The sequence below is a fragment of the Clupea harengus genome, chromosome 24, assembly GCF_900700415.2.
Source record: "Clupea harengus chromosome 24, Ch_v2.0.2, whole genome shotgun sequence".
Classification (NCBI taxonomy): Eukaryota; Metazoa; Chordata; class Actinopteri; order Clupeiformes; family Clupeidae; genus Clupea; species Clupea harengus.
In genome coordinates, this window is record NC_045175.1 from 19,103,518 (window position 1) to 19,115,895 (window position 12,378).

Consider the following 12,378-nt stretch of genomic DNA (forward strand, 5'->3'; position numbering starts at 1 on the left):
TTGCATTTTGTAAACAGAAACGTACAAAATATGAGAAATACTTCCACCACGATATGAAAAGATTGCAAAATACATTATGACACAGCCGAATTCACGTGATTGAGAAAAGAGCCCCTCTCAAAAAGGGATCTTACAGACTACAAATAAGTCTGTTTGTAGGCTGAATGCCACAATATTGTTTCTTTTACAAGTACATATCAAAATGTTGCCTGTGGCATCCACTAACGCAGTACAGATTTCACTTAAGGAAAAATACTAATTTTGAACCATTGAGTACAGATTGGCACACCACAATGTTGGCCATACTGGAGATGGAGGTGAAAAAAGAATTTGCAGGAGCAGTGGTTTCCGTTTTAAATAATGCATCAATATTTATTTGCTGTCCAGGTTGCAGGCATTAGCAATTGCAACAATAATAACAAAACAAAAATACTTTCAACAAAACAATTTTCAATGTCAAAATGTAGCGTAGCATTATTTACTTCGAGAACAACTCTACCTCACAGCAGGAACGCTGTCCTACTCTCTCAACCACACAAAGGGCACTGAGCTACCCTCTTAAAAAGACCTATTGCCACAAATTGGCCTAATAGGGCTAACCCATGAATATGGGGAAGCATAGCACATTTTGCATACTATTAAACAAAATAAACCCATTCGGTAAATGTATGCAAAATAACATGTAAATATTGTCAATCAAATACCTATCTAATACAATAGCCAATATCCCCAGAATGCATAATAACTACATAATAAGATGTACACAAAACAAACACCCCTGCAAGAAAATGCCTCGCTCCCTATCCCAGCGTGAAGCGCACTTTCGCATTGGGACCTAGTATGAGGAAGTGAGAGCACCAGGAAGTGTGAGTAAATGTATGTTAACCAGTTTGTGGATGTTATCGAAATGCAAATGGAAAATGGATGATAAAGTGGGTACCCAGTATAATTTCGGAACGGTAGAAATATATTTAGTAAAATATTACAATGTATTAATGATTGTCATATCGCGGCAGATCAAACAATGTGTCTGTCTGTGCATAAACGCCAAACACCCGACACCAATACGCCCTCACACCGTGTAGCAAACAAGCACCACAAACCCACAAAACCAATAAGAGCATTGAAGTCCATGTATCGCGATCACAGGGAAGATGCTGTGTATGTGTGGCTGCATGCGTGTGTGTGTGTGTGTGTGTGTGTGTGTGTGTGTGTGTGTGTGTGTGTTTTTTTATGAATGAATGGAGTCTGTCGTCTCTTACTTCCGCATTTGCGGTAAAGCAAGCAAACAGTTCATTAAGTTCCTTACCGTGAGAAGGGAAATGTTCACCTACTCACACACTCACACACACACACTCTTTTTTGCAGACACTTGTAAAGACGTAACTTCCTAGACCAATGAGGGAATAGGCGTCTGGAAGGTTCGGGTGGATTCGTCTCTCTTTGCTTTGCTGAAAAAGTAACATTTGTTAAAGCATCTTTCTTATTACGCTCATACTTAATCTGACTCCATTTTCTGTGTCTGACTCCACTCTTTTGGGAACCCAGTCTAAGCTCCTCGCTTTTACTGTAGTTTTACTACTGGAGTTGTAGGCTGACCTCCAACTCAATGCACCTATCGTCTGTATTTGAATTTCCTCCCTTACTCACTAATAACCGTGCTATTCACTGGGATGGTGTCATTGAAGGATCTTGCCACGGCCGGCCGATTCCTTTTTGACAAATCCACAGACATAACCCGTATCTAGTCTGAACTAACCCAGAGGTCCTACAGGTCTGTTACAGGGACATTTCAGCTTGTTCGATCTCCGTGGCTCAGCGACAGAGCGCCAGACTGCTCGTCCGCTCTATGTATGTCCATTTGATCCAGTGCAGAGGCTGGTCCGCAATCCTATCCCTATATCATACAATTAACAGTTTATCTGCAGCATGTCTAGTCCAGTTGATTCTAGCCAGGAACCTCAAAAAGTGCGTTGTCCACTCTAGGTCTGTAACCAAATCCTAGTCAGTATTACCGGAACACCATAACCATAATAAACATCAGTTAAGAATTTCAGCAGAGGTCATAGTGGGTCAGAATTACTAATTTATTACGTCAGGTACAAGTGACTACTACCAGTTACAATCTAACAAGTCTAAAGTGAAGAATATAAGTTTTAAAACACCACATGAAACATAAAACACTTAGAGAACATGAACATACCTGGCTGTGTCATACACACACGGATTACACACACGGATGTGAGGGAGATCTGAAGACAGAATGCTCCAAGTTCTTTGACTGTCTTCCCCTTAAGTACACATTTTAGTCCTGCATCTGGCCTAATAATTACCCCCATAGATGTTTCTCAAGATGAGAATCACACATTAACAACTAAATGGAGGGAGTTCTCACCCAAAATTGGGGTGAGCCCCCTCCAGAGAGAGATACCTTTGCACTCTCACAGAGACCAGAATGATCAGGTCTCTGATATCTATGTTTTAATTAATATATACAGCTGTAGAACTGAGACCATTTTCCCACTCAGACTGAGACCATTAAAATGAACCCAAACATGACAAAGAAATCATATTACAATGCTATATTTCACTTAAGCACTCTTGCATTCATTCCTCTGGCCCTAGTTTCACCCCGGCATGGAAAAGCACAGAGAGAGAACCAGACACATAGGTTTGAGATAAGAGTCTCAGCAGGGGGTGGGAAAATCAACAATTGGGACAGCGCATCTCTGGAATGTTTGTTGGCGTCACCATAAACCAACACCCAGGCCCCACCAAATGAGAAGTTACCAGAGGAAGAATGCCATCTGTGATTTTCCACTGGACAGATCAATTTCTGCCTTACACACTCACAGATAAGCACACTCGGTTATGTATTGAACTTTCTTTCTTTCTTCATCTCCCTCCCTCTCTCTCTCCCTCCTTCCCTCTCACTCTCTCTCTCCATTCCTTCCTCTCTCTCTCTCTCTCTCTCTGCCTCTCTCAGGGCTGGTCCCCAAACAGAAGAAGAAGCCGTCTGCTCCGTCGGCCAAGCGAGGCTCCGCCCAGACCATCACTGTGCCTCCTCCCCACAACTCTGCCCCGCCCACCTCCAACGCCGCCGCCGCCGTCCCCCCTGCGCCGTTGGTCCCGCCCCCTGCCGGCCCCTCCCTGGCGCCCTCTCATCTCCTCGGCAACAGCAGCTACGAGCCGCTGGCCCATTTCAACCCGCAGTCCTTCGTGTCGGCGCCGCCCGGGCGGTCCAGGGGAGGCCCCCCCCACCACCACCAACACCAGCAGCACCACGCCCAGCCGGGTGCCGCGCTCACACACGCTCACTCAAACACACAGCCTTCGGCGCTCACACAGGGACAGCAGTTTGGCGGTGGAGGAGGAGGAAAAGGAGGAGGAGGAAAAGGCAGCGGAGGAAAAGGCGGAGGAGGAGGAGGAGGAGGAGGAGGAGGAGGTGGCGGCGGTAGCAGCAGCAACAACGGGCACACACCACCTCGGCAGCACGACACACACGCCTTCCTCAACCAGCACCCGGCGGCCATGACAGCGCCAGGTATGTGAATGACCACATTACCACGCCTATTCACAATTCCACCCCAATTCATATTCAAGGTGCAGAACATTAATCCTCTCTCTCTCTCTCTCTCTCTCTCTCTCTCTCTCTCTCTCTTCTCTCTTCTCTCTTCTCGCTTTCTTCCTCTTCCTCTCGTTCTCCCTCTGTATCTCTCTCTTCCCCTCTCTCTCTCTTCATCTCTCTCTCTCTCTTCCTCTCTCTCTCTCTCTCTCTCTCTCTCTCTCTCTCTCTCTCTTCCTCACTCTCTCTCTCTGCAGCTCTCCACTCTACTCTTCCTCAGCAGCCATCGCGCCCCAGTCACCGTGCAGCTCCTCTCCCTCTCAAACCCCCCTCCGCCCCCACCCCAACTACCCCACCTACCCCAACCAGCCCACCAACCCCTACCCCTACCCCTGCCCCTGTCCCTCTCTCCCTCCCTCCTCCCCATCCCTCCCTCCTGTCCTCCGCCATCTCCCCCTCAGCCCCCTCCTCCTCCTCCTCCTCCTCCTCTTCTTCCTCCTCCTCTTCCTGTCTTCCTCAGCCTCAGCCTCAGCAGCAGCAGTCTCTCAGGCCTCTGTTGCCCCTGGCCCCTCTGGTTCCCACCCCCACCCCGTTGCCCCCTCTAGCCCACCAGGGGAGCTCCATCCTCGGCCATGTGTCGGCCCAGCCCCCCCAGGCCCTGCTGGAGGATGAGGAGGACGAAGAGCCCGCCAGCCCACCGCTGCCCATCAACCAGGTGTGTGGGGCTGCTTTATCCTACCATTGTTGCATCATGGGACTTGTAGTGTTCTAGGTAAAAGAGCCAATGGCAGGGGGTTCTTTTGTTTCGTGTTTTTGTGGTGATATTGTGGTAAATGGGCTGAAGTTGACACTGTTGTCAAGAGAAATAAGTAATTCATTTTCCATGTGAAGAGGATGGTGTTGGTAGTATGCCAAGTGCACTGATTATTCTGCCCATGACGTTGACACCTCATCACTCCACGTCCTGTTTACTCGTTAATGGTTCTCTGAGGAGCTGTCCTCCTCTTCATTACTCCTTTCGCCATTAACCCAGGGAGGTGGCCTCTCAATCAGTAGTGCTGCTGCTGACCAATAGCCATTAACCCAGGGAGGTGGCCTCTCAATCAGTAGTGCTGCTGCTGACCAATAGCCATTAACCCAGGGAGGTGGCCTCTCAATCAGTAGTGCTGCTGCTGACCAATAGCCATTAACCCAGGGAGGTGGCCTCTCAATCAGTAGTGCTGCTGCTGACCAATAGCCATTAACCCAGGGAGGTGGCCTCTCAATCAGTAGTGCTGCTGCTGACCAATAGCCATTAACCCAGGGAGGTGGCCTCTCAATCAGTAGTGCTGCTGCTGACCAATAGCCATTAACCCAGGGAGGTGGCCTCTCAATCAGTAGTGCTGCTGCTGACCAATAGCCATTAACCCAGGGAGGTGGCCTCTCAATCACTAGTGCTGCTGCTGACCAATAGCCAAGGAAGTGACGTCATCGTAATCATTAGTATTAGTCTTATTGCAGTTAGTAGGTTATTACTGTACAAACACTGACACATTTTTGTTTTCAATAACTTCACTGCTATGGCTTCGTAATATATATTTATTTATTTATTTATTTATTTATTTATTTATTTTAAATCCACTCATTGGGATTTAATTGTAATGACCGCAATGTATACTGCTCTCCGATAGGAATGCAACCACTAGGGGAGTAGGTTTTCCCTTTTTCCTCCCTATAAACAGTAACCAAGGATGTGACCTAATCCCCTTTCCTCCCCATAAACAGTAACCAAGGAAGTGACCTAATTCCCTTTCCTCCCCATAAACAGTTACCAAGGAAGTGACCTAATCCCTTTTTTCCTGGTCCTTGTTTGTCAGATGGATCAGCAGCTCCTGATGCAGCCGCTGGGGTTCAGTCCCTCTCCGCCCTCTCAGCTGGGCACGGAGCAGCCACACGTCCAGACACACACACTCACACACTCACAGCAGCAGCAGCGGGAGGACAGTGCCACCGTGCACACACACATTAAGGAGGAGGAGTCTCCGCTACACAGCTCAGGTGAGACTTGCACACATCTGTACACACACAGAGAGACATACGTAGACACACACACACACACACACACACAGACACACACATCTGTACACACACAGAGAGACATACGTACAGACACACACACACATCTGTACACACACACAGAGACACATGCGTAACACACACACACACACACACACACACACACACATGCGTACAGACACATGCGTACAGACACACACACACACAGACATACGTACAGACACGCACACACACAGATATAGGTACAGACATGCGCACACACACACACACACACACACACACACACACACACACACATATTCAGCCAGAGTTACACACAGGTGACACACAAGTGCATGCATACAAATACATGCAATAACACAGGCATACCTAGGTTCATATACATATATACATTACTTAGACATGAATGCGCACATACATACACACACACATACACGTTTGACCTTCATTGGCTGAAAGAGTTTAACTGTGGGACCTTCCCTCTCTGTGATAGGTCCGCTGAGGGATAGCCCCTCCCCTCTGTCCCAGTTTCACTCAATGGTGAACCAGTCGCCTGCCATGGATATGCCAGACAGGAAGTCTGTGAGTATGAGAGAGTGTGTGTGTGTGAGTGTGTGTACCTGTGTGTGTGTGTGTACCTGTGTGTACCTGTGTGTGTGTGTGTGTGTGTGTGTGTGTGTGTGTGTGTGTGTGTGTGTCTATGGTTGTAAATATGAGAGTGTGCTTGCTGTTGTACACAGGACGGGTGTGTGCATAGGAACCTTTTGTGTATGTGTGTGTGTGCGCATAATAATGTGGTGTGTGTCCGTCTGTGTGTTATCAGCTGAAAGAGGAGAAGTTCCCTCCCTCTCCAGTCTTGGTCCTCAGCCCAGTTCATCAGGACGTCCCTGACAGCAAGCCCAACCTGCACAGTGAGTGTTTCAGGGGTGCAAACTCGTCACCTTTCGGCGAAATTCGCCGTTTTTGATCCAAAATAGGTCATTTGTGTGATTCGTGTAGATCTGCAATAAAAATATTTTTAGGGGGGGGGATCCTCCAAGTAATCTGCGAACGCAGGCTGTCATGAATATTTTTTTCAAGGTTGTTCGTTTGGCCAACCCCATGTCACCATGACAGGCACGCTTTTTATTTCGGGTCTGTTCAAAATGGAAGGTAGCTGCCTCGATGCCGTAATAGACAGGTGTATTACAAGACATGTCTTTCGGATGAAAGCGTTGGTTTCGAGCGGCTTTTTAAGATGGCATTTACGGTAACGTGTGACGTTGGTACGCTGCAAGAACGTTATACTATCTAACGTAGGCTAACGTGCTGAAGTCAGACAGTTGGCTGACAGACGCCTCGCAAATCACATCAACCATTTTTGCTGGTTACAATAACGGTGTTATCGGATAGTACAGTGTCTTTTTCTCGGTAACTTTTGAAAAATCTAAGCGTGAAAACGCCAAAAAAATGTACATTTACTTAAAAGACATGGCCGTCAGCTGAGTTTGGTCCGGAGTTTAGCTGGTAAAGTTATCTTCTGTCCTGTCGTTTGAAGCAAACCTTTTAGCTCTGGCATTATGTATTTATCTATCACTTCACTGGATTGGAAGTCCATTTTCCAGGCTGTCGCACGCCCCCTTCATTGAGGCAGAGGTTAGGTTTGCCTCCCCTATGTGCTTTTTCACTGTGGTTTTATAACAGATCAGCAAGACTAAATAGCTTCTTCACATACGTGAAATACATTACATTAGAGTACCTATTATATGGATACAAACAACATATAATAAAAGTGTCTACAAATATTTCAGTGATTACAAACAATGAGAAAGCAAAAGTCATGCGCTCAACCCAGTGTGTGAGGGATTGCACAATCTGAGATGAGGCGCAGCTCGTCGCTGCCTCACCTCGCGAGTCGCCTCTCTGTTTGAACAGGACATGGTTAAAATTCAGCGATTTTGATTATAAAAATGATCGGAATCATACAAAAATTGTATTTAAAGCAAAGATCAGTAGATACATATTAATATTTATTTTATCATTACTTGTTTTTTACTTTTCATGAGGCTCTTCCTCCCCTGACCGCACGTCCCTATGTGTATGTAATCTGAAGCACTGACCCGTTTTCTACGGCCGGGCGCTTCACTCCAACTGAACAAATGTATCACTCTCCTACTTCAGTTTGTTTTCAGAATGAGAGAATTTTAGGAGGAGGATGCCATTACTGTGGCTCAACTAGAGACAGGAGCCAGGTGCAAATGGGCCTTGTCCTGACAAGCTACACTCAAAGAGTAATGTAAAGGGAAAATAATATGTGTTCCCACTGTCACAGTTTTTCAAGAACACAAAGAAGCTAGGCCATGCCTGATGCAGCCTCTGTTGATTTTCTGTTCCTATAGTTGGCCCTTTTTTTGGCTTAATACCTGATGGAGATCTGTGACGTAATGTGCTTTGGTGAAGTTGACTGGAGAGGGTGGTCGGGAGGGTATTGGGGTGGGTGGTTGGGTTGGCCTGTGCCCGTGCAACATTCAACACAGGAATGTTTATGATGAAACTGTTACCAGAGCACAAAATTGTTTACAACAGCACAAAGTTTTTCATAGATCTAGCCTCATAATTTTGTTGTCAAAGTGCACCAGATTGATGCATTGAACTTTTAAATGTGAAAAATGTTCTTATATATAAAATATTTCCCCCCGGGGAGCATGAATATTATTATATATTATATATTATATATATTATTATATATTATTATTATATATTATTATTATATATGAGAATATTTTCCCCCGGACCCTCCGCGGGGGCTCGCATCATTGTCACCTTTTTCATCCCTGATGAGTTTGCACCCCTGTGTCTGTCTGTGTGTGTGTGTGTGTGTGTGTGTGTGTGTGTGTGTGTGTGTGGGGGGGGGTTGTTGTTTATATTGATCGTGTTTGCAGATGTACTGATGTGTCTATATGTGCTGATGTTTATATAAACTGATGTCTGTATGTACTGATGCAGATGTACTGATGTCTCTATATGTGTGCATCCAATCAGGAAGCAGCATCAGGCCACCGGACAACTCTCGGCCCCGCCCCACAGAAGCCTCAGCTCCACCCACTTCTCTCCAGGACAAGCCCAAACAGGAGCCCAAAGGGCCTGGTGGACCTGCAAAGGTGTGTGTGTGTGTGTGTCTGTGTGTGTGGTGGACCTGCAAAGGTGGGTGTGTGTGTGTGTGTGTGTGTGTGTGTGTGTGTGTGTGTGTGTGTGTGTGTGTGTGTGTGTGTGTGTGTGTGTGTGTGTGTGTGTGTGTGTGTGTGTGTGTGTGTGTGTGTGTGTGTGTGTGTGTGTGTGTGTGGTGGACCTGCAAAGGTGTGTGTGTGTGTGTGTGTGTGTGGTGGATCTGCAAAGGTGTGTGTGTGTGTGTGTGTGTGTGTGTGTGTGTGTATGTGTGTGGTGGACCTGCATAGGTGTGTGTGTGTGTGTGTGTGGTGGACCTGCATATGTGTGTGTGTGTGTGTGTGGTGGACCTGCGTGTGTGGGGGTGTGTGTGTGTGTTAGGGCTGTCAACGAATATTTTAAATTTGAATATATATTCGAATAGTTGTTAAAAATAGAATTTCGAATGTGAAAATGAATATTCGAATGTAAAAAAAAAAAAAAAACAGCGGCAGCACTGTCTGCTTTGCGGGTGGGCGCGCGCCTGAGATCAGGGACAGGTCACAGGAGTCTCACTGTCTGGCACAGAGTCACTGCTGACAGTTGACTTCCGAGATGCAGAAAATGCAGAACCCTGCTTGACCGCAACAGAGAAAGTGATTGTAACCCCCAAAAATCTAAAGAGTGATGTCTGGAAATATTTCGGATTTTGGGCAGTTGATTGTAAACTTGTTGAGCCTACAGTTAAGTAGTGTGTAAGCTATGTAAGCTAGCGTTAGCTTACCATTCAACAACTAGCAACTTGAGGCTACATCTCCAAAATGTGCATCCAAGTGAATATGGCATAATATGTGGAACTTCAGCGAAACAGCCACGACTGGATACATATTTTGCGCCGTCTGTCACAAGTTCGTTGCCTGCTGCACGACAGGAGGCCTGCACGCAAAAATTGATTTCGTTCACATGCAAGGACATGAGGCCGATCAGTGTGGTGGATGGGATAGGCTTCAGGGAGTTCTGTGAAGCACTGGAACCGAGGTACCATATCCCTTGTTGTCGTTCATTTAAACCGCTATGCGCAGAGAGCGCGACAGTGCGGGAGAGGCAGAGAGAGGGAGAAAGAAAGAGTGCGAGTGTGTGCAAGCTCTGCAGTCTTGGCCATTAGTTAATTTACTTATTTTTGTGTAGGTAATATGTTGTTAAATATGTTTAAACTTAAAAAAAATTACCTATACAAGTAGTTATGTCTCGTTGTATTAATTTGTCCTGTTATTGACGTGCCTAATGCGCAACCAGAAATTCGAATATGTTCGAATATATGTGTTTTTTTAAAGCGAATATTCGAACGTCATTTTTGAGCAATTTTGACAGCCCTAGTGTGTGTGTGTGTGTGTGTGTGTGTGTGGTGGACCTGCATAGGTGTGGGTGTGTGTGTGTGTGTGTGTGTGTGTGTGTGTGTGTGTGTGTGTGTGTGGTGGACCTGCATAGGCGTGTGTGTGTTTGTGGTGGACCTGCATAGGTGTGTGTGTGTGTGTGTGTGTGTGTATGTGTGGTGGACCTGCATAGGTGTGTGTGTGTGTGTGTGTGTGTGTGTGTGTGTGTGTGTGTGTCCATGAGGCCAGGAAGGTCACTCAGACCTGCATGTCAAAGTTTATCTTTGCTGGAAAGCTTGAAAACATAAACGTTGATTTAGTTCTGGTACTTCATAGTACACGCAATAATGTTGATTTAGTGGAGGTTTATATTATATTGACTGCTCTCTCTTTCCCTCCTCTCTCTTTCCCTCTTCTTTCTTTCACTCCGTCATTCTTTCTCTCTGTCCTCCCTCATTCCTCCTGTCAGGATGTGAAGCCGAGGAACATGGGCTCGTGGACCAGCCTGGCGCGCAGGTCTTCCTCCTCGTCTTCGTCCTCCTCTTCCCAGCTGCGCTCGTCCAGCGACAGCTTCGAGCAGTTCCGCCGCGCCGCCCTCGAGAAGGAGGAGAGGGAGAAAGCGCTCCGGGTCGAACAGGAGCGAGAGAGAGCACGCAAAGAACAAGAGAAGAGGTGAGAGGGAGAGAGAGGGAGGGAGGGAGAGAAGAGAAGAGAAAAGAAAAGGAGATGTGGGAGAGAGAAGAAAGTGTGCAGAAACAAGAGTGTTTACGTGTGTGTGCCTTTGTGTGTGTGTGTGTGTGTGTTGCATGTTTACGTGTGTGTGTGTGGCGTGTTTATCTGTGTGTGTGTGTGTGTGTTGCGTGTTTATGTGTGTGTGTTGCGTGTTTACGTGTGTGTTGTGTGTTTACGTGTGTGCCTTTGTGTGTAGGTCCCGTGACGGTGAGGACCCTGTGGATCACCCGCGCCGTGGCCACCACCATCACCACCAGCAGCAGCAGCAGCAGCAGCAGCAGGAGCAGCCTCCGCCTCAGCAGCCTCCGCCTCAGCCTCCGCCTCAGCCTCCGCCCCACTCACAGGGGCGCAGACGGCCGGAGCAGACGCAGACGCAGACGCAGACGCCCCCCCAGGCCAACTCCCCCCACGCCCCAACACCTCCGGCCCCCCCAGCACAGACGCTCAGCACCCCCGACCAGAGAGAGCTGGCCCGCAGGCGAGAGCAGGAGCGGAGGAAGAGAGAGGCGGTGAGTGTGCAGACACGTACACACACACACACACACACACAGACACACACACAGACACACACACAGACACACACACAGACACACACACAGACACACACACACACACACAGACAGACACACAGACAGACACAAACACAGACACACAGACACACACACAGACACACACACAGACACACACACAGACACACACACAGACACACACACAGACACACACACAGACACAGACACACACACAGACACACACACAGACACACACACACAGACACACACACACACAGACACAGACACACACACACAGACACACACACACAGACACACACACACACACACACACACAGACACACACACACAGACACACACACACAGACACACACACACAGACACACACACACACACAGACACACACACACAGACACACACACACACACAGACACACACACAGACACACACACAGACACACACACAGACACACACACAGACACACACACACACACACACACACACAGACACACACACAGACACAGACACACACACAGACACACAGACACACACACAGACACACACACACTTACATATACGCACTCACACACACTCACACACACACACACACACACACACTTACATATACGCACTCACACACACTCACACTCACACACACACACACACACTTACATATACGCACTCACACACACACATATACGCACACACACACACACACACACTTATATATACGCACTCACACATATACATACACACACACACACACATCCAAACACACATATACATATACACTCTCACACACACACACACACACACACACACACACACACACACACACACATACACACATACACACACACATATATACACACACACACACACACACACTCACACCCTGTCTCTAACCCCTTGTCATCTTTCCCTCCCCATCAGACGGCTGCCCTCATTGACATGAACTTCCAGAGCGACCTCATGGCCATCTTTGAGGAGAACCTTTTCTGAAGGAGGGAGCAAATGTAAA

The 12,378-nt window shown here is 47.3% G+C and overlaps 1 protein-coding gene across 1 annotated transcript in view; it reads left to right on the top strand.

The window, feature by feature from the left end:
- Positions 1 to 12,378, top strand: part of LOC105903159 (bromodomain-containing protein 4-like) — a 33,484-nt gene extending 21,106 nt beyond the window's left edge. The window contains exons 13-22 of the mRNA XM_042703533.1: positions 2,987 to 3,544; positions 3,823 to 3,980; positions 4,092 to 4,280; positions 5,422 to 5,602; positions 6,114 to 6,202; positions 6,444 to 6,531; positions 8,642 to 8,760; positions 10,586 to 10,788; positions 11,045 to 11,357; positions 12,291 to 12,378. Of these exons, the coding sequence (XP_042559467.1) occupies positions 2,987 to 3,544; positions 3,823 to 3,980; positions 4,092 to 4,280; positions 5,422 to 5,602; positions 6,114 to 6,202; positions 6,444 to 6,531; positions 8,642 to 8,760; positions 10,586 to 10,788; positions 11,045 to 11,357; positions 12,291 to 12,359 (1,967 nt within the window). The 3' untranslated portion in view covers positions 12,360 to 12,378. The remainder of the gene's footprint in view (positions 1 to 2,986; positions 3,545 to 3,822; positions 3,981 to 4,091; positions 4,281 to 5,421; positions 5,603 to 6,113; positions 6,203 to 6,443; positions 6,532 to 8,641; positions 8,761 to 10,585; positions 10,789 to 11,044; positions 11,358 to 12,290) is intronic.